This window comes from Lepidochelys olivacea (genome assembly GCF_965140295.1).
Source record: "Lepidochelys olivacea isolate rLepOli2 genome assembly, chromosome: 2".
Classification (NCBI taxonomy): Eukaryota; Metazoa; Chordata; order Testudines; family Cheloniidae; genus Lepidochelys; species Lepidochelys olivacea.
The window spans coordinates 18,651,516-18,674,226 of NC_140412.1; the positions used below are offsets into that span (position 1 = coordinate 18,651,516).

The 22,711-nt window shown below is 39.1% G+C and overlaps 1 protein-coding gene across 4 annotated transcripts in view; it reads left to right on the top strand.

The window, feature by feature from the left end:
- CYRIB (CYFIP related Rac1 interactor B) overlaps positions 1 to 22,711 on the top strand; it is a 75,297-nt gene that overhangs the window by 14,335 nt on the left and 38,251 nt on the right. For 2 of the 4 annotated variants that reach the window (XM_084620985.1, XM_084620986.1), the window contains exon 3: positions 21,054 to 21,136. In XM_084620985.1, coding sequence (XP_084477111.1) covers positions 21,064 to 21,136 — 73 coding nt within the window. In that variant the 5' untranslated portion in view covers positions 21,054 to 21,063. Of the gene's footprint in view, positions 1 to 19,941; positions 20,025 to 21,053; positions 21,137 to 22,711 lie in introns of all 4 variants that reach the window. The other 2 variants (XM_084620987.1, XM_084620988.1) reach the window with 2 other exon arrangements.

Below are 22,711 nucleotides of genomic sequence, written 5' to 3' on the forward strand. Positions count from 1 at the left end.
TGCCAGGGAGAAAACAGATAAAGGAGTCTTTTGCTTCTGCGTTGCTCCTTCAATATCCTAACACAGTCTTCAACTTAATAACAGTGAAGGAATAAGAAGATAACTTGAAGAAAGCTAATTAAAATGGCTTTCATTTAAAGAAACATGGGCTCTGAGCATGTAAATCATTGATAGCCTTTAAAAATGATAATGACCTTCAAGGGCAGTGTTTCTTAAACTCTTTGGAAGACCAAACAAAGAGAAAACTAATTGCTTCAGATCTTTGCAACACACTAAAAATGCTTTCTTAATGTGGCTACAGTGGCATCTGCTTTAGGATCTTTCCTAGACCAGATGTTTTACCTTCAAAACAAGCAACATCTTCTACCACCTTTAAGATTCTGTGAAATGGGGTGTGCACTATAAATACTCTATCTTTTTAGCTTTTTATCTTGCAGTCATATAAGTTAGCACATAAAGCATAGTTGTATTGTACCTCCATGTTTATCTGGTGTTGTGCCAACAGAGGCCCAGCAGTGCTGGCTGTCTCTTAACTAGAGATGCTGAAGAAGATACCACTGGCACCGGATAGAAGAAGAATGAACCTTACCTCTTAGTTTTGATGCATCATCAAGAAAGTGTTTGAATCATTGGGTGGGAAATTAGCTACATCTGTCCTGTCTGATTAGTGTTGGGAGTAGTGTCAAGAAGACTCTTTGTTACCAATTAAACTAATTGTCTTATTTAAGGAATAAGAATGTAGGGGGATAGGAACATATTTTATGAGATTGTTCTATATAAAGAAGTGTGGCACTGAGGGATTTAAGTCACTTTCCTAATGTCACATGGGAAGTCTGTAGCAAAGCTGGGAATTGCCTCGATTGCCTGGGTCCTGGTCCAGTGCCTGAACCATAAGTCCATCTTTCCTTTCCATTCTTCAGCTTCAGTTAAGAGTTCTTACTAGTAACACTGTAAAAACATAGTCACTAGTGAAATAATTGATTGGTGCACAGTGTAATATAGTAATGGCGAGGAATTTAACTGATTTTTAGATATCTGCTTATTTCAAATGTTAAGTGTTCATCTCAGTTCCTGGGAGACTTCAGTTCAGTAATGTGTGACCATGCAAGTAATTGCGTGTTCTCACCCCATATTTGGTAACTCATCTGTGCCTAGCTTCTTGCTTTTCTTTTCTTTTTTTTCTTTTTTTTTCAGTTGTTGACTTTTGTAGTCTCTTCTCCTCTTGATGGAAAAGAGCTTTTTATGTATATACATTGTCCACACATCAAAAAGGGTTAAACCTTTTTGTGTTTGCATACTTGTCTCACATTTTTTTTTACAAGAAGGTTTGATTTTTCACTGACACCTATAAATCTAATTTTAAGTACTTTGTAGTGAGATTCCTGGCAGTTCTGATATTGGCTGTCTCCTCACTAAAAATCAGATATACGAAGCAGGGAATATTTTCATAGTCTACAAGATCACAAGTAGGTGGAATTTAGAATTATGAGGAAATAGTAATATATGTAAGTCAAGAGAACTTTCTCAGTATTTGCTTTAGAATGTGTGCAGGGAAACATAAAGAAGTTTTTTACAGAAGAAGTGGTATAAACTGCCCCTTATGGTAGTGACTTGGCACAGTTCAAGGACCAGACTCCGAGCAAGTGAGCTGCCATACCAAATCAAGAACAAAACCTCTCAAAATATAATGGGGCAAGTTAATACAAATATGAACGTCCAAGTGTTTGTTTCCATTTAATTCTACTCTTTTTCAAAGTTTTCATCTATTTTAATCAATAAAACACTGGCTTCCTTTGGAGATGGAGCCTTTCTTTTAGAGCTGCAACCCAAATTTAAAAAGTGGGGCACTGTTGGGCCAACATTTTAAAGGATCGCTGTTGTCCCTCTAGCTTTTGCCCTATTTATAGATGCAAAAAGTCTGATCCTCAAAATCCTCATACTGAGTCCCCCAAAGATTTGTGGCAGCTATTTTAGTATTTGAAAATCTCCAATTTTGACTTTGGGAATGGAAGTAATATCCTCCCAGGTGCCAAAAGTAACCTGCTGCCTCTGTCAACAGTTAACATAGCTGGAATCTATCATGGTGTATTGGCTCAGTCTCATCCAAATTCTGCCAAACAAATGGGACTGCACTCAGTAGGTATTCTGGAAATGGAGATCCCCTACAGCTCAATCTGATGGACTTCCAATACCAAAATTGAACCACGTCAGGTTCTTAGATCTGAAGGCTACAGGAGCTGAAGTGCTCTCTTTCCTTAGAGCTGTCCTTTGTATTTCCCTAGTTAACTCTCATAGGTTGATAGTTAAATGTATAGAAAAACAACTTTATATCTTTCAAATACTGAATGTGTCATCTTTACTGGCTGATATGCAAAACAAACCTGAGGACTGGGAGCTAGAATATGGAAATAGGCATTTACATAATTAAATAGGTGATTATTGATAATTATCACAGTCATGACCATTTTGATCTGTGATGGTTGGTGGTGGTTAGAGTGAACTAAGGGTTTCCATTTATTTTGAAGAATCTTCTGTTTTGCTGTAGTTTTATCTAATACTTTTTCTCTAGCTACAATGCATAGAAACAACACGTTGTTTGCATTACTTGATCAGATGACAGGATTAGTGAGCCATTATGGACAGAGACCTTCATGTACTTTCCAGTGTTCGAATAACAAATATTTTATATTAACTGAAGCAATATGAATGTTCAGGTCACAATCTAGCATCAGGATAGCTGGGCACTTAGACTGGCATTTGGGTGGGGAAATAAAGTTAAGTCTACTGGGAGTTTTGCTGATTCCAAGAAGGTATGATTGGAATAAAAGTTATTAAATGACTCCCCTCCTCTACGTAAGTGAAATTCACACCAAAAATGCAATAAATCAATAGATAATAGACCTCAGAGTGAAAATATTTGAAATATTTTTTTAAATGATGTATTGAGGCAAAAAGACTTGTACGTTTTGAAACTTTAAATGGATAAATCTATGATGTGAAAGTGTTCGTTTTTTTTTTTAAGGGGTGCTTAGTGCTCAATAAAGGTGCTAGACTGACAGCCCTGAAATAGAAAATCCTGTATTACTGCTGTAAAACACAATAAATATGCATAACACTTTATAAGGAACGTAAGACAATCCTTGCACTGAGAATTACAAAATTTAGCCACAGAAAAGGCAAGCTTTCCCACCTCACCCCTTTTGTGAAGGTGTCACTTCTAAGAGTGAAGAAGGTATTCTTAATCACTTAATGTATGGCCTTTTGGCTAACACTACAGCTGTAACTACCAAGTATGTAGTGTGGGCTCTATAACATTGGACACCCATCCCTTAGAAAATATACTAAACCCATCAATTTATTTCAAATAATCTACTGAACAAGCCTGAGGTAATGATTTATCTCATTGGCTATTAACCTGATCTGGTTCAAGAGTGAAGGTCTGTATCCCAGTCTAAATCACGGAGCCATCCAAAGCACCTTGCAAAATTTTTAATGTCTTGCAGCTTTATTTACGTGAATTTCTTGTTACTTTTCCCATGACTGTGTAAAACACTAATAGAATGAAGAAATTTTAAGTGTCTTTGAAAGGAAACAAATATATTAATGTCACAAGGTGGTACCAGTGATTAAGGTTTGAGGATCTTGATTGTCACAGTGTAAAGTGCAGAAGAAGAGGAACTGCATGCCTGGGGATATGCAGAGAAAAATCTACTATGATAATTGTTTCTCTGAAGTTGTGATGAATATTTCCCTTGGTCTGCAAGGTCAAGTTGTAAATGAATGACCTCTACAGGTGGAGATGAAGTACTACAAGATAATTTTTATATGAAAGATTGAAACCTGCTTGCAGTTGAATGTAAATATACTGTAACTAAGATTGGTGGTGTAATATTATTAGATTGGGCATTGAACTGGGCATTGAACTCAACTTTGAAAAATTATTTCCTTTTTTCCATTCATTAATTCTAAGAATTATTTATATCTGTTAACTTTTAGTACAAACTGTTTAACTTGATAAGGACTGGCGAATAACTTTTTCATCTTAAAAAAAATACAACTTAGAAATATTTTACATGATCATGATGCAAATATAAAATTAAATGCAAAATGTGTGCTTGGAACACCTAACAAACAAAGAGATCTGGAAGTAAGATAGAGAGTACATCCTTTAGCTTGTGTCCTTATGAAAAGGAAAAGCATATTAATAGTCAAGTCTGTATTAACCCTGGACTTACACACTCCAAGGTGAACTGCACCCAGTTTTTGGCTGTGGGTAAGTCAGTTCACAAAGCATAGTAATTATTCCAGAATAAAAGTGACTTCTATTCCGCAGTAGCGTCCACAGGATGAACTTTTCTTATTCTTGCAACATCTATGCTGGCCGGTTTCCCTGTGTACATGAGGTCTTCCACGGGGCCTCCAATTCTTGAAGAAAGTTCCACAGAATCTTTAGTAAAAAGAAAAGGAGTACTTGTGGCACCTTAGAGACTAACCAATTTATTTGAGCATAAGCTTTCGTGAGCTACAGCTCACTTCATCGGATGCATACTGTGGAAAGTGTAGAAGATCTTTTTATACACGCAAAGCATGAAAAAAATACCTCCCCCCACCCCACTCTCCTGCTGGTAATAGCTTATCTAAAGTGATCACTCTCCTTACAATGTGTATGATAATCAAGTTGGGCCATTATCATACACATTGTTAGGAGAGTGATCACTTTAGATAAGCTATTACCAGCAGGAGAGTGGGGTGAGGGGAGGTATTTTTTCATGCTTCGTGTGTATAAAAAGATCTACACTTTCCACAGTATGCATCCGATGAAGTGAGCTGTAGCTCACGAAAGCTTATGCTCAAATAAATTGGTTAGTCTCTAAGGTGCCACAAGTACTCCTTTTCTTTTTGCGAATACAGACTAACACGGCTGTTACTCTGAAAAGAATCTTTAGTGTCTACACAGAATAGACTGTATTCAGCTCAAGGTCTCATCGGTGATTCATACAAAAAAATAACATGATGATCCATTTTTCTTTTAAAATGAAGGGGGTGGAATCAATCCTGTCAAAACTTTGAAACTATGATTTCAGGGAATCTAGGTGTTGATTTGCTCACTAAGCCATTTCCTCTGGCAAATGATGAGATCCTGGGAAGAAAGTCCTGTGATTTGAACCCCTAAACTCTGCCACAGGAGAGACTATTGATACAACTTTAAAAAATATCACTCCATCAAAATAGTTTCTTAAGTAAAAACAGGTGTTTTACTTTCCTCTGAAATTAGAAGGCAACTTATTCACAGCTCAGATATTAATAAAGAACCGCTCAGCTGTGCAGTCCTATAATCTGATGTCAAACTCCTTATGAAGGACCCTCAAGTAGATAACAATTTGAACAGAACATAAGAATGGCCATACTAGGACAAACCAAAGGTCCATCTAGCCCAGTATCCTGTCTTCCGACAGTGGCCAATGCCAGATGCCCAAATAGGAATGGGAATGAACAGAACAGGTAATCATCAAGTGATCCATCCTGTCACCTATTCCCAGCTTCTGGGAAACAGAGGCTAGGGATGCCATTGATGGACCCATCATCCATGAACTTATCTAGTTCTTTTTTGAACCCTATTATAGTTGCTGAAAGACTTAATCTACATTTATTCCATAACTGATTAATTTCAGTTAAGGCAATATTTTTCTTATCAAAGAACAATGCATGAACTATTCCAACTGCAGAATTGAAGGGCCACTTATGGAAAAACATGGTAGTTTAGTAGAATATTGTTCCAAGAGAAAACTGGTCTGTGTGAAAGCTATTATGGAGTTCTTGAAGTGGCTCTTTTAAGAGCCACCACTAGATGTCAGTCGTGGAAAAGAATGCACAAAACTTAAATTTGATGGTAAGAATATTAAACAATAAAATGTGCTCTAAGTAATTTGTGTATTAAATAGCTAAAGCACAGATCAATTTCTGAGTTGCTCATATGAAATTCATGGTAGTTTCCATTCTTTAATCTGAATCATACACTGAAATAAGTAAATGTCCATAACTCTAAATTTACATCTTTCCTGTGTTAAAAAATAAATAAAAATTCCACCACAGCTGTTTTGTCATTGGATTTTAAACCTGCATCTCTGTTGTTGAGTGGTTACATAGTTTAAATTAGTAGTACCTATAAACATTAATAGGGCTGTGTTTTTTTCCACTCAGTCTGTAGATTGAGCATTCTCAATGAGCAGTTGAGCAGGTTATTTATAAGCTTGTACAAGTGTCTGAATAGCTGCTAGATTTCAAGTAAAAATCTATTGGAATAATCCTTTCCAAGCTGGACATTAAGGCTTGTTTGCACAATACAGTCCCTGAGTTATAACCTTAGATCCCTTAGGCGGACCTCATTAGGTAACATCTATAATACTAGGATTTTCAGTAGATGGAGATGGTTACACTTTTTAGTATTCCTGTTCCTTCATATGGCTCCATTGGAGGGGGGAAAAAATAACTATGGAGATGGGACAGTAATGTGGACTACATTCAGAGCCAAGTAAAATATTAAGATCTTTCTGGTCGCTTTCTGTGAAAGGATTAACTCCTAGTATCATTGGTTACAAACCTCTCTGCATTCCTGGAGCCTGCCATCTGCCTTGAAGGCTGAATGTATCTAGAGCCTCTGAATTCCACAATATTGGTGGTGAAGCTTCAGAGTATAACCTCAGCTTCCCATTTCCTCTTCCCTCCAATCACAAACTGTATATTTCATGAGGGAAGAAAGCAAATAGTTCAAACCAATTGGGTAGCTATTTTCTGATGTCATGCTCAGGCCATTATCTGACTAATCTAATTCTGGGACATCATATATTCAGAAAATAACTGTTACTCATTAAGCAGGGAAGAGCTGGTCATCTCTTTGTGATACATTCAAATAAAAACATGTTCAGCGTGCCTTAAAAGACAGAGTTGCCAAATTGATTTCCAGAATTCTCCTGCTGATAATAGCTCCCTTTAATTGATCACTCTTGTTTTAGTGTGTATGGTGACACCCAATTTTTCATGTTCTCTGTGTGTGTATATGTATCTATATTTATATCTCTTCCTACTGTATTTCCACTGCATGCATCCGATGAAGTGGGTTTTAGCCCACGAAAGCTTATGATCAAATAAATTTGTTGGTCTTTAAGGTGCCACAAGTACTCCTCGTTAGTCTTTATCAACAAAACATTTTGCTGATACAGACTAACACAGCTTCCACTCTGAAATCAGTTACAAATGCTTGCCTGACTTAAAAACTTCCATAGGATCCAGTTCCCCACAAAGAAAATAAATTGTTTTCATGTTTTTAATGGTATGTATTCTTGCATGTCTGAGGGTTGGGAGAGGAAGCTCAACTAGTGTACAGAGCCTGGATTTAAGGTAACTGCTTGTAATTAAGCACAAGACCTTAAATATATTGAACATTGCTATTGATTTTAAACATCATAGCTGTCAATGTTAATGTGCATTTAAATGCAAATAATAAACCATCACAGGAATATTTTAGTATTTTCTATTTTACCTCTACAAAGATGAGTTGATTTATTCTTTAAACAAAAAGCCTCATTGGTTACAAATATATCTTCCTGTATTTGTACATTATCTGAGTTAAAAGCATGGCAATTTTATACCTCACATCTTTTACATTTGGCACCATTCTTGATTCTCATATTTTCTTACATAAATACTAAAAAGGGTTTTATCATTCATTGAGCATATATTTTGTTGTTCACCAGTTGGGAGCAAAGTACTTTAATGTACAGTTCCCCTCAGGGAATTGGTCTATAGTGCTCGGGAATTTGGTTACGTCATGTACTTATATTAAATTTCCTCTGGATTTCAGTAAAAAACTGAAATCTGTCAGGGGTGTTTTCAGCATGAAGGGCATGCGTGCGAGTTTTGTTTTGAAAATATGCCTTTGCTTTCTGCTTGTCTGATCTTGACACTGCACTCGGCATCAGACAGCCCCATAAGGCTGTAATGGGCCAAATCATTGTAATCAAATGTGGCATTCCATATGTCTTATTTTTTTTGAAAGTAGGTCAAGTTTGAAACCATTTTCTTGGCTAGCCCTTCTGTTTCCCACAACTTGTTCCACGTGGCCTGAGCATTGGCGAAAATACCTTGAGTGCCAGAAAGGATTATGGGCAGCTTCACAGGGATAGTCAGAGTTTTGTGGGCTGAGTGATTGGTAGTAGCATTTATTTTCTCTCTAGCTTTATCTTGCTACCTTTGTGGCAACAGAAAAAAGTACAGTAGAATCTCAGAGTTACAAATACCTCGGGAATGGAGGTTGTTTATAACTTTGAACAAAACATTATGATCTTTCAGAAGTTTACAACTGAACATTAACTTAATACAGCTTTGAAACTTTATTATGCAGAAGAAAAATGCTGCTTTTGACCATATTAATTTAAATGAAAAAAAGCACAAACAGTTTGTCAAATCTTTTTTAAACTTTATTTTTTTTAGTAGTTGACATTTAATTCCTTTTTTTACATTTAACTGCTTTCCCCCTTTTTGTGTGTGTGTCTGCTGCTGCCTGATGGTGTACTTCCAGTTCCAAATGAGGTGTGTGGTTGATTGGTCAGCTCATAACTCTGAGGTTCTACAGTAATGCTGAGGAGATCTTATAAAAAACAAGAACTTCAGTTTTCACTAATATTGAGTTAAGTTTGTGAATTAAATCGGTAAAAATAACTGGAAGTAGGCAGCTAGAGGTGTGAGGTCAAAGAGAGGTTGTCATGTTGGTCACTCCTTGCTGGAACATCCGTGGGGCTGAGAGGGAAGCTGGAGGTGAACACCCCGGTGATTCTGGAGACTGAGCATGATCATGAATGGGAAATTAACCCAGCAGTGCTTCACAACATATTCAGTTGATGGGGAACCCCAACAAGAGACCTACTTGGTACTTACCGGAACAAGAAATGTCCCCACTACTGCTCCGGAGCCAGACTGGGGAAACCGTTCCTAAGAGAGACTTTCCTCCTTCAGTGGGGCAGAGAGCTGCTATATGCTTTTCCTCCATTCCCTCTGATCTTGAAGGTCCTATTAATAAGTCAGAAAAAATCAAGAGTTATACTGATTGCACCCACATTGCCGAGACAGGTGTGGTACCCAAGAATGACATAGCAGTGTGTCCTCCAATTCTTCTTCAACCCATTCCTCACCTACTCTTCCTAAACAATGGACAGCTCCATCACCCCAACTTACAGATCCTCTGGCTTCAGGCTTAGCTCCTTATAGTTCCCATACAGAGAGAGCTGCTGCTCCAAGGAGGTGAAGGAAATGTTACTCCACTGTAGGAAATCGATGACTCATTGCACTTACCTGCAAAAGTGGAAATGATTCCAAATTTGGTGCAATTCCAAACAAGTTGCTGTAACATCTTCCTCCCTTCCCTTGAGCCTAAATTATATACTAGATGCTAAAAGGGCTGGTCTCTCTCTTAGCTCACTCCAAGTACATCTTGGGCCACAATGGCCTTCTACCAGGAAGTGGATGGATATTTGGTATTCACCCATTCAACAACATGAAGATTCCTCAAGGGCATAGGAAAACTATTCCTGCACACCAGACACCCAACTCCAACATTGGACCTCAGTCTAGTTCTAAAAACCCTAACTGGACTACCCTTTGAACACCTGAAATGTGCAATCAGAGGTGTGGGGGAACAAATATACCTACAGTGTAGCAGCCATAGGGACACACATCTCGAACCATCGTTACTGCACAAGGTGAGTAACTTCTTATCCTATTCACTTCTACACATATCTCCCTTCCCTCAAAAGCCTATTACAAAAAGTGTCCTTGTTACTTTGTCTAGGAGCTGTAGAAGAGATTTCACAGAAATATGGAGCAGTTTTTACTCCATTAGTATTTTCCTCCAAAGTACAAATGGGGAGTCTTTATCCTACCCTAGACTTGAAGAGACTGAACAAATGTATATACCAACTCAGATTCAGGATGGTAGCAGTTGCCTCAATCTTTCTATTCCTGTCAAGTTCAAGACTAATTTGTGGCTCTCGAAGGATGCTTGATACCATGTAGCCATCCATCTAGCACACAGGTAGTGCTTGGGTATCACAGTGGAGTCAAATCATTACTAGTACAAGGCACTGCCATTTGGATTCTCAACAGCACAGAGGGTCTTCATGAAATGCCTTGCCGTGGTAGCAGTCCGCATTTGCCCATACATGGATGACTGACAGATGACAGGTACAGCATAGTGAGAGGCAGCAACAAACTTATAATGTGCTCTATCCCTTTTCACCCAGCTGGGCTTTCTAGAGAACTGTGAAAATAATCCTTTACCCCAGCACATATGATAGAGTTCATAGGATCCTTGATTGACTCCAGATCTGAAAAAGAATACCTGTCCAAGAACTGGTTCCAGTCATTACAAGCTTTCACTCATGCTCTAGTTATAATAACCAGCTACAACAATATGAACATATCTTGCAGTGCTAGGCCACATGCTGGCATTCGTGTACATGATTTGATGCCACTTGCCAGACTTTCAGCACTGGCTCAGACCAGTCTATTATCTGGTGAAATGTCAGACAGACTAGAGGGTCTTAATACCACAACATATTGCAGAGCTGGCTTAGTGTTTGGAACCCAAGGGACAGGTTGGAGAGCTCATTTGGAGCACCTACAGATTCAAGGAACCTGGTCCCCAAATCACATGATTAGCCCAGAGCCATCAGACTGGCCTGTATAACGTCCTTACCTGTACTCAAAAACTTGGTGTTGCAAATCTTCACACACAATATGACAGTTACGCTATACATTTGCAGTCCCCAAACTGTGAGACCTAAGCTTGTTGGAAGTGGTACACTATGACTGTCCCCTTTAAGGAGTAGTGGAACTCAGGGCCAGCTAATCCCTGTTCCATGATATATAGCCCCTTTTATAGAAACAGAGATCTGCTTCCAGGGAGCAGCAGACTAGCTGGAAAATGGGCCAGGTGTTAATCAGGTAGCTACCTTCTTAATATAGAACCCAGCTGTTAGGTGATTCCCAGGAGGAGGAGGAAGGCAGACAGCTTGGAGAGCACAATGTCAGGGGAGCACTGAGTCAGGAGAGAGGCTCCCTAAAATGGAAGCCTGCTAGAATCACAATGCAGCCTAAGCTGGAGGGCTGTGGGGCCCCTGAGTCCAGGGGAAGGAGTTGAGATCAGCACCTGAGGAGACTAATAAGAAAGACTTTCCAGAGATTCCAGGGCCTGCGGTGGGACTGGCAGAGCTCTCTGGCTCAGAGGGAACTGGAGGGGAACTGGGAATAAGAGCAGCTTGGAGCTCAAGTTGCCTGGTGCCCAGGTAAGGATCAGAGACCCATTTTAAATAGAAGACACCTTGCCAGATGGGCTCTCAGCTGAGGAAAAGAAAGAGTTGATTGAAGTGTCATATGATGGTGGACCCAAGCTCAAATTCAACAAAGTGCAGCTCAGTGACTTTTTGCTTAGAATGAGAGAGGAGTTAGCCTGATAATGGACAGAGCTCTGAAACTTTTGATGCCTTTCAGCACTACGTGGCTCTGCAAGACTGGCTTTTCTGCAATTGCTATTTTTTTAAAAAAAAGTACAGTTCAGTGATGACACAGTATCTCGTATGGATTGGCTTGGCAGAATTCAATTTTAATTTTTTTAAAATAATTTTGATGGGTAATATGTTCATTTGTGAGCTTTTTTTTTCAATTTTTATCAATTAAAATTTTCTGACTTGTGCAAAATTATGGGTTCAAAGCTTTTTTTTTTTTTTTTTTTTTTTTTTACTTTTTATAGATTTTACATTTTCAGAGTTGTGGGAAATTATGGGTGGGGGGGTCAGACAATTATTTAATGAAGACATGTTGAGATTCAAAATGTTAAATTTTGCAACTTTTAAAACACAAGTTGTCAATATCACATGTCTAAATACCCTTAAATCAAACTAAATTCTCAAGTAGCATCTTTCTAACTTTGCCTATCTGTAAATTTCAGTAGTTATCGATGGAAATTTTTTTGTTTGTGAGTGTATGGTGAAATCGATGTTTACTGATACTTACTGATAAAAATCTAATCTTTCCAAATCTACTTATGAACAGGCATGGCTGGTACATCCTGTTTCAGAAGTGACCAGTTCTGGCTTGGCTAAGATTTGATTACAGATATTATGAACAGTTAGAACCTCAGGCATTTTGAAACCACCTTGGCGTGCTGTTCTTTCCACCTGGAAATATCAACAAGAGTCTGATCCAAAAGGCTTCAACCTTGATTGACCCATTTGGAAGTCTCAGACGAGCATCTGACTCTGCCTTGGTAGCAGCCAGACTGAAAGCCTTGGTGCTGTCTTGATAATCAGCATGTCTCCAATCAGCTAGACTAGGAGTGGTGGTGTACAGCATGTAGCGGCTTCCCTACTCTATTACTAAAATGCTAATAACTCCGCGTTAGACACCTGGAAGCTTCCAGTTGTCCCAGCCTTATTTGAACTGGTTCTTTATCCCTTAAAAACAAGAGGTTGTCCTGGGAGCTCAACTCAGTGTAACATTTAAAATCTTCATACAACATCCTCCCTCCCCCCCCCCCCCCCCCGACGTTGTACTAATTAGTGAGTGTGGGAGCAGCGGCATACCTTCATCTGTTTTTAAGGTATTCTCTATTTTCTGTATGGGGATGCCATCAGTTTTCTCCCCCATTACAAATCTATGAGAGTCTAGTGGTGGAGGCTACCAGGCCAGCAACAAGAGTGGCTAGACCTACAATTAAATTAAACAGCAGTTGTTTAAAATCCCAGATCATTAGCACTTTCTTTAATGATTATTCTTTAGGGATGCCCACAAAACTTACCTAGTTGCTCTCTCTTTGTATTTCTCAGTACACCCTCTTTTCTGTCTGGTACTTGGAAAGAACTTTTGTTTCACATCATACTGTTCAGAGGATGTTATCAGCACTTAAGTAATAGCACCACATGTTTTAAGAAATGTTGCACTTATTTATAATATATTCTGCTGGTGTGCTGAGACCACTGTTATCACGCTGACTCCTTGTATTCCCCTTCCCTCCTGGTCTGCATCCGTTTGTCTCTTGTCTTTTACTTAGATTACAAGCAACTTGGGGGTAAGGACCATCTTTTTTTCTCTGTTTGTACAGCGCCTACACAATAGGAGTCTGGTCCATGGTCCTATGACAATATAAATAATAGTGCTGTTCATCCTAAGAGATCCCAAAACACTTGGCAAATTGAGTATCGCTCGTCCCATTATAGAATCTACCTTAGGGTGAAACAAAAAAACTGTATATATAGCCAACACACACTAAGAAAAGAGAGAGTAAAGAACACAGAAGTTACTAAGATGTGATGTGATATTTTAGTAGTTAAAATATAACTGTTTGAATTTGGCCAGGACCATAACTCATATCCCTAGACCTTATAAAAAGCAGAAGGAATTTTTTCCTAATGATCAAGACACTCCTTGCAAATCTCATCCAAAGCCATCTTCCCTGCCTCTGGTAGCACAGTGTCTTTTAATCCCATTCTGGGGCATTGGATCAGTGCAGACATGAAAGGAAGAAAGCTATTCCTCAAATCACCAGCACCATTTCCTGCAACTCCTCCTTAGTTTTCTGTTGAGATCAATCAACAAGCAACTGATTTAGCCCAACTTTGCCTAGCCTTGTGTATATCAGTATTTGAACTGAGCATGTAATTACAGCATTTTTGGGCACTTAAATTGGGTGCAGCCTTTTCTTTTGAAAGCTGAATACAGTATATCTTTTTCAGTTTGTTGTATGATGGTAAGGCTTTCTTTTTTTCTTCAGAATACACAGCTGTTTGGGCCTTTGTCTAAATTATTTATATTAGAGCTGTTGGTGCTTCTGTAAACTCAGAGTTCCTGTCTTTGTTCATATGACAGGCACACAATTATTAAAAAGCAAATCAGCCTTTCCTATGTATTGAAGTATATTAGGGGTCCCCCCCCTTTTTTTTAATACTATATTTTCAGCGCATTGAAAATTAGTTGATCAGGAAACATTCTGAACATTACCTAGATGGCTTAAATTTTTGAGAATTCGAAGTGGGGAGTTGTGGTCATAATCCACTGTTATGAAACTGGAGAAAGCATTACTTTCTTCCAAGAGCTCAGACTTCATATACTATGAAAACTTTTGGGAGCCTTGTGTAATTTTTTTCACAGTTGTTCTGAAACTAGGTAGCAAAACCAAATATTTTCTAATTTGACTTTGTCTTTTGCTTCTCCCTAACAATTTTTTCATTTAGTTGATACTCTTTAGTGTCTAAATAACAGGCTTTGGAAAAAATGTTTGTCTTCTAGTTTTAAACTGAAATTGAAAATATATAGCGTTAGGCCTTTCGTAAGGAATCATGATGGTTGTCTGAGCAAATGCTATATGAAGATTTTTTTTTTTCTGCTGATAGTTAAAATATATCTTGCAAACTCTTTATTTGCTTATGAATTCATTGTCTGAGAAGTCTGGTCACCTCTAAATTCTAACTGGAACAAAATGACAAGTCCAGGCATCATTGTATTTGTGCAGCACATTACTTCTGGCTATACTTGGTCAGAGTAGAAATTGAGAAAGACAAATGAATTCCTTATGTATGCCTCTTTTGTGGGAGAAGTGCACTAAGCAGTTTACCTTTAGGTAATCGCATTTCTGTTTATAAATCCAGCATGTATTCTGCGATATTTCACCATAGGGCTTCAATGAAGCATGGCAACGGTTTTATTTGTTAACCTTATTCCTAGAAAAGAAACTTGGAACAGTAGATTCCTGCAGGAAATGAAAATCTATTATATGAAGACATTTCTGACTGAGGAGTCGTTAGGCACAAAACTGTATTTCCCCTCTAGCTTATTTTAGGAAGAGAGGGGGATTTTATTGAACAATTTTTAAAACTGCCCTCGAATGATGGCTATAGATTTTTCCTAGAATATTTTATCATCTTCTCAACCTAGCAGCACACACTCGCCAACCCACTTAATCTGACCGTGTTGCAACAGTGGCAGAAAATTCCTGCTTCTGTAACTAATATATGGCCCAAAACAAATCAGAAAACAAAAAAAATATAATTTTAGAACTGAAAATATTTGAGGGAACTTTTGGGCAGCTCAAGGATGTGCATAAAGATATTTATTATGTATAGTTAAACTTAAATATTTGTTTCTCTTTTAGCAAGTAACGTAAAAGTGTCCTAAGTTATGCAGCAACATAAGCATTTGAGAGAAGGGATAATTTTTTTAATTAAGGCACTAGATTGGGATTCAGAAGATGATCTGGGTTTTACTTCTGGCTCTGCTAGAAAGTTTGTGTGACAATGGGAAGTTACACTTCATCTTAATCCCCCATCTGAAACTCTAAGGATGAATTCATTTTATTTATGGTGCTCATCACTGTAGTATCTGAGCACTTCTCAAACAATGAATATGTATTCAGAATACACTTGTGAGGTAAGCATGTAGTAGTTATCCCCATTTTACTTCCCTGCCTCACAAGTGGGTTTTGAGGAAAAAGTCAAAAATTTGTGACTGGCTCAGATGCTCTGGCAAGGAGCATTGTGAAAGTGTGTGATTGTGTGTGTATTTAGGAAAAAATCAATCCATCTAAACAACTCCTCAAAACATGAGTCTCACTACATTGCTGAAATAGGTCAAGATTTTCCTAAACAAGTGCTTAAAGTTAGGCTTCTGAGTCCATATTTAGGGACCTAAATAAGTGACCTGACTTTCAGAAGTGTCGATTATTGCTTATGTTAACTTTTGTAGCTGTCAAGTTTGTGTTTCTTTGAAACATAGCAAATTCTAATGAGATATTAACCAGTAGGAAACCATTTGTAGTGATATTTGTAGAGATCTCTGTGACCTTTCAGTAAACTGGGAAATAAATTAATCTATGGTAACAAGCTTTTGAGAGCCAAAAATGCCAAAAATTTACCTTGGGTTGAGGGTACTTTAACCTACTAAAATACATAGTTCATTATTGTCTTAACCTCAGTCCCTGTTCTTGGTGGGCTGGGGAAGTGCTGGAAGACGGGGTTAGTTATAGGTTCTCCTGCAAAATAGTTTTCAAGGCTATAGTGGTGGGTTTCAAATATATTTAGCTGCTGTATTAACTTAGTCTTATTTCTCAAATTTATAATTTTTGGTAAGCATTGCAAACCCTTTATGCAGTAGCCAGACAAACAGGAGAGCATACAGCTTGTTAGGAGGGTGTAGACTCTGAAGTTTTTGTTTTGTTTTGTTTTTAAATGTTAGGGAAGTCCATCCTGATCAATTGGCTTACATTTTAGGAATGCTTTGGTAAGAAAAAGGGCTAGAGTCTTACCTTTTTAATTATATTTTAGAATTTGCTGGAACCTTATGGACCATTCTTATGTGCTTAATTCTCCAATGAGTAATTTCATAAATGTATTTCCCAGCCTCCTTGAACTCATATACTTTAAAGCCAGAAGGGACCATCATGGTCTTCTCCTCTGACCTCCCTGCATTTGGCAGGCCATGGAACCTCACCCACCCACTCCTGTAATAGACCCATAACCTCTGGCTGAATTACTGAAGTCCTCAAATCATGTTTTAAAGACTTCAAGTTACCACCATTTACGCTAGTTTAAACTTGCAACTGACCATGTCCCATGCTGTAGAGACAGGCAAAAAAAACCCCAGGGACTCTGCCAATCTGACCATGGGGAAAGTTCGTTTCCGACCCCAGGTATGGCAGTCAGTTGGACCTTGAACATTTTGGCAAGACCCAACAACAAGACACCTGGGAAAGAATCCTCTGTAGCAGGGGTTCTCAACCTTTTTCTATCTGAGGCCCCACTCGATATATAAAAACTCCAGGATCCAGCAGGGGCAGGGGATTCTCGGGGCAGGGGCCTTGGGCATAAGCGTAGTTTGACTTCTATTTTTGGGGGGAGGGGCAGGGGCCAGCAGGGCTCAAGCCACCTCCACATGATGGGGTCCAGGGAGGGAGTGCCACCTCCATTCCCTGACTCACCGCAGCAGGCTATCCAGCCTGTCTGCGTTTTGGGGGGTGCACAACCAAATATTATAACTCAAAGGTGGGGGGCTTAACTCAAAAAGTCTGAAAACAGTTTAGGGTGCAGCGAAGTGGGTAGCTAGGGGCTATGTGCAGACAGGAAGTGGCTGTGCATGTGGTGGGAGTACTAGGGGCTATGTGTGGGTAGGGGGTAGCTCAGGGTGCAGGGAGGTGTAGCTCAGGGTATAGGGAGAGGGGTATTAGGAGCTATGTGCAGGGAGGACTCCCCTGCGGTTCCTGTTCCCAGAGAGGTCTGCTGGCCGCGGAGCCGCGTCTCTCCACCCAGGCGGGCTCTTACTGGCTGCCTCTGCGGGAGCAAAGGAGGCTGGAACCTGAGGAGCAACTTCAACCTGGGGCACCAGCAGGGGAAGAGGGAATGCTACCGCTGCCTGCTCCATAGCACCACCAGAGCAGCAGCTGCCCCGCAGTGCCCGGCTCTGGCTTCCTGCCTCCGACCTGGCCAGGGAGCAGGGAGAGGAGATTGTGGGGTGAAGGTGTGGAGCTGCCCCCTGGAATGCTGTGCTCTTGCACTGCAGTTTTTGGGGAGGCAATGCCCTCTATGTCCCCAACTCTGCCCCTGGACTCAGGGCTTCTGCCCCTCAGGGAGCACCAGGGCTCGGGGCTCCGGGATTCAGGGCCTTTCCCCCTCCACCCCACCCCCCGCCGCCTCCCAGCTTCAGCTCCCCAGGGGGCACCGGGGATCGGGGATTCAGCCCCCTGGGGGGCGCCAGGGATTGGGGCTTCAGCCCCACGCCCTCCTGGCTTCAGCCCCATGGCGGGCAACAGGGATCAGGGCTCTAGCTGCAGGGCCTCGCAGCCCTCTTGAAAGGGCTCGCGGACCCACAGTTGAGAACTGCTGCTCTGTAGTACTCAGAGGTCTTCCCATGTAGTATCCAATCGCTAGCCATTGGGGATATTTGCTACTAGCAATCACAGATTATCCATATGCCATTGTAGGCAGTCTGATCATAACATCCCCTGTATAAACTGATCAAGCTCAGTCTTGAAGCCAGCTAGGTTTTTTGCCCCCCACTGCTCTCCTTATTGATCTTGGGTACTGTATCTTGCTGAGATCTTAAAAATAAGCTTCATTTGGAGTTTCTAAAATAGCTGTGTTTTGATATGAGGTATATGGCAAAAAGGATAGGGAGAATTTTTAAAAGATTATTACCAGCTGTTTGACTTCTCAAGTTCCATATTGCAAAAATACGGATCAGACTTTCAAAATTTGAGGTGCATGTGACTTTTTTTCTAGGACATTAGAGAGCGGCTAAAATTGGGCAGCATGTATAAATCTTCGCTATGGAGAGAGATTTTCTCATTACTGTCCAACAATTTCATAATTGCCTGCCTTTTGTCTGACTTCATTATAAATGGCTTCTGAAATGCTTTGTTATCCATAAATAAACAAAACACCAATGACCTTCTGCATGTCTTGGATTAATTCTTCCCCTCTCCCCCCCCAACTGCTTCTCACATCATGTGATGCATTCTGGGGTACTATCTAATCAGATGGATAGGAGTAGTGGGCCTGTTTCCAGTGTCTTTAGTTGACTTCTTTCCAAATTACCCCAGTTCCTTTTGCTGATTCCAAGCACTATGAGATCCAACGGCTTGCTTAACTTACTGGTCACTGCTTCAGTCATGTACTCTACAAGTCACTAACAATTCAGAGTGAATGGTCTTGTGCTCTCCTGCTCCAAATAAACATTGCTGCCATGAATAAAGAATTCAGAGCACCTTAGTGAAAAACACTAGATTTCTGTGATTTTTATACAAATGCATTCAATGAATTGCAGATCAATAAACTTCCTTCTTGGCTCCTTCCATTTGAACCCATAAGTCAGACTATTGATCTGGCCTTAATTTAACATTTTTATTTTTAAGTGCTTGAAATCCACATCTCACATTTTTTAGTTTAGTGAAGCTTCTGAAATGGGATCGTTCTTGTAGTAAGTATTTGCTTTTAGGCCTTGTATCAGCAACATTGTTAAAGCACCCCACTGAATTTAGGTTGGCTCATGCTCATTGCTGTTCTGCAGATCTTGCCAAAGCATGATGGAGAGCTATATGTTGGTCTTAGAACTATTGATGTGCATTGAAAATGCTGCCCTTTCATGATGTGTCATTCTGGCATTCCTACGTAAGCATTTAATTACTTCTAAAATTTGCTGGTAATGTTTGAGGTTTCATCATGTGGATATATGTCTCAACCAAGTGAATCTAATAAACCACAATTGTTTTTCTTTCACTCTCTGTTTGTTTTAGCTAAGATGCAGCAGAAAAGCATAAGAAAAACCTTTCAAATATGATTCGCTCATATTTTGGGGGAATAAAGTTTAACTTATTTGGCTTGTCAATTTAACTTCAGTTTCGGTGGGGAAAATTGTCCTTTGCTACAGACTACTTCTACCAGATTTCTAGCCAGAATTGCATTTCTTCTGGATTTTAGAGAGAGGAAGAAAATTGTATTTATAATGGACACCATGATTCCACCCAGTCTGTGAAATAGTTGTGACCACCCCATGGGACACTGCAAATCACACACTACTCAGTATTAAGCAACTATAATGCTAGAATTACTCCTTGCTCTTCCATAGTTGGATACAAATGTTTGTCATAGTTGGATACACATAATGGCAGAATTTCGTTTTTCTGTATAAATTGCCATCTTCTTTTTCATTAACCACTTATTTCTGAGAAGGGATAGGTGGAATGGCACTTGCACAAAGTGCATGTTAGCCCTGTCCAAGCCACAAGTTGGTGAATCAGCACATGTGTGAAACCACAAAGGAGCCAGCCCTAAATGGACCCCAGTCCTCTGCTTAAAAAAGGAAACAATTATTGGAACTAAACAATGTTGCCATTTTTATTTTTAGGTTTGCTGGCATGGGTAATCTCATTAAAGTGCTAACCAGGGACATAGACCACAATGCAGCACATTTTTTCTTGGATTTTGAAAGTAAGTCTTTCAGCCCTTCGCAGCTGGTGCATTTTTAAATGGTCACGGTAGGATTGCATGTACCCTCCACCACCGTGAAGGCGGAGGGAACAGCAGTTGCAAAAGCACAGTCTGAGAAAGGGTTGCATGTTTTGTTTTTGTTTTTTCAGTAGAGGCAAGCCACCATCATGCTACTATGTAATTCTTGATTTTCATGTGCTTAATCATTTTGGGTCTCTCTGGTCAGTGATGTCCTTTCATCTGTCTGCAAATCAACTAGCCTTACAATGAAAAATTCTGTCAGTGTGCCATAGTGAAATGTACAGACTTTTATGAAGGAACAGTAAAATCCCTGTCTGATTCCAACTTGTTCATTCATAGCAGGGCTAGTATTGTTTTTACCCAGGATTTAAAGTCATGAATGGAAGTGAATTCGGGCGTCACACCTGTTAATTTTCAGGTGCATTACCTAAAGATCACAGGATCTCTAGGATCACATATGGTGCTATGTTGTTTTTTGTACACATTAAACTGAAATGAAAAAACTGTCCAGATGCAGGTTTCTATGATGTTTCTCCTTTAACAAAATTGTAAAGGAAAAAAAGAAAGCTCTCCACCCCTCCACATCATCAAACGCAGTCTGGGTCAACATTAACATAGTAGCCATGCTGCATATAGAATACTTACCCTTGAAGGCACAGACACTTGCTCAGGACACTGGCTCAGTGAGATGGAATTTATTCACTTATAAAGCCTTCAGTTGGAGCTCTTCTTTTTCACAGGAGAGACTATAAAGATGTGGGTGACATATGTCTGTCACTTTTTACAGGAAATCCACACTGCATCTCTGGGATCACCAGTTGTACATCCTTGGAGGTGGGGATCACCCTCCACCAGCATGCACCATAGCAGGAACCTGAAGGATGCTTTTATATCTGATGGAACTGTTTGGACTCCCCAGGCCCCTCCTCCCCACCTTCATTCTACTATATTTGGGCTGTTCCTTCTTATAAAGGGATATTCTCTTTTCTCTCATTCTTGTCTCGACAGGTACCTTAACATGGGGAACCTTCTTAAAGTTTTGACATGCACAGACCTTGAGCAGGGGCCAAATTTTTTCCTTGATTTTGAAAGTGAGAAGATGATTTTATATATCTATTTCTCTTTGCCTGCAGTAGACTGCATTTATGTCTCATGCTAAACATATGTCTTCACTTTGCCATCTTTCTAACTACTTTGCATGACCGAGTTATGAATACTTTTGTGAACAATTGGAAAGTAAAATAATTGTCAATATCCCACTATATTTATATTAACAAAGGTAAGCTTGTCTTTTTTTTAAAAAAAGGGAAGCCAGAAGTGAGTTTGTCTTAGCGATCGCTTTTGATATTACATTGTCTGGGATCTGATATGCTTTTGTGCCTTTTCTAGACATTAATACATTTTAAAGAAAATATCTGCCCCTTATGTTATGCCTTGTAAATTTGAGACTTCACTAATTGTAAAACCTGCACATATAATGGTCCATTCATCCCTTTAAAAAAAACCAAAACATTTAAGTACATAGAGGTAAATAATCCTCTCAATATGTCATAACTTAAAAAGAATTGTAGAATGACTTGCCAAAACTGGCTTACAGATTCCAGAACTAGAATACTAATGTGAATCCAGTCTTCCACACTATACCAATATATACTGAAACAATCGTTGGTATGCTAACCATGCTAATCAGTTCACAAAAGCCATTCATAACTCTCTAACAGCAGCATGTTAAAGGTGCATTACATGTGAACCTAACTTGACTAAGCACAGAAGTGCTTCCTACAGTTCATCAAAAAAAAACCCCAAAATCTACATGCAGAACTTTAGTAATTTTTAGCAAAGAAAAAAATCTCCTTTCCTGATCAGTGCCAAATGTCCTGAAAGGTTCACATATCTTTTAATTATTTCTGCTTTTTGTTTGTTCCACACTGCATGATGTAATATGGGCTAAAAATGGCAGGTAAGTGTTATTGGCTGCTGCTGTGCATGTTTAACTGCTTTGCTTTTGGCTATTATTTAACTTCCCAGATGTGCACCAAAGTACATGGAAAAAAAGCAAACTAATGCTGTTAGTCTGTGGGGAAAGAGAGTTGCCCTTTTAGTAAAATATAATCAATAATATGTAACTGAAATATTAAGAGAGCAAATATTGATATAGCGTAAATATGAAGTGCACTCTCCATTTTTTTAGATTTCCCCTTTTTGCCAAAACAATGCCATCTTGGTTGTATTGGTTTTAATGTGAAAAAACTAGTTTAAAAAGTTAAATTTAATTTTTAAAACAGTAGAAGAATAATTAATTCTAAACTTGCCTTTTATTGTTGACATTTAAAAGTATTGACTTTCCTGAATATATTTACGTTCCTTACAATATCTTGGCATAGCTGCCTTTTATGTATGATTTCTTTGGTTTACTGTTTTTTTAAATTTTCTTTAATATTATTAATATACTTTATTAATTATCATGTCTCAGGACAGTAAAATATTAACTGTGGGAGCTTTTGAGTTGTGTATCAGAATGTTGGAATAAAGATGCACTCCACACACTCTAGACTATTTAATAGCACTTCATCAAATGACTTTAGTGGTAAGAATCATACATCTAGCAAACTTAAAATGTGATAAAAATCTGTGCTAAGTTTTTAAAATGTTTTGACCTTTTAAAA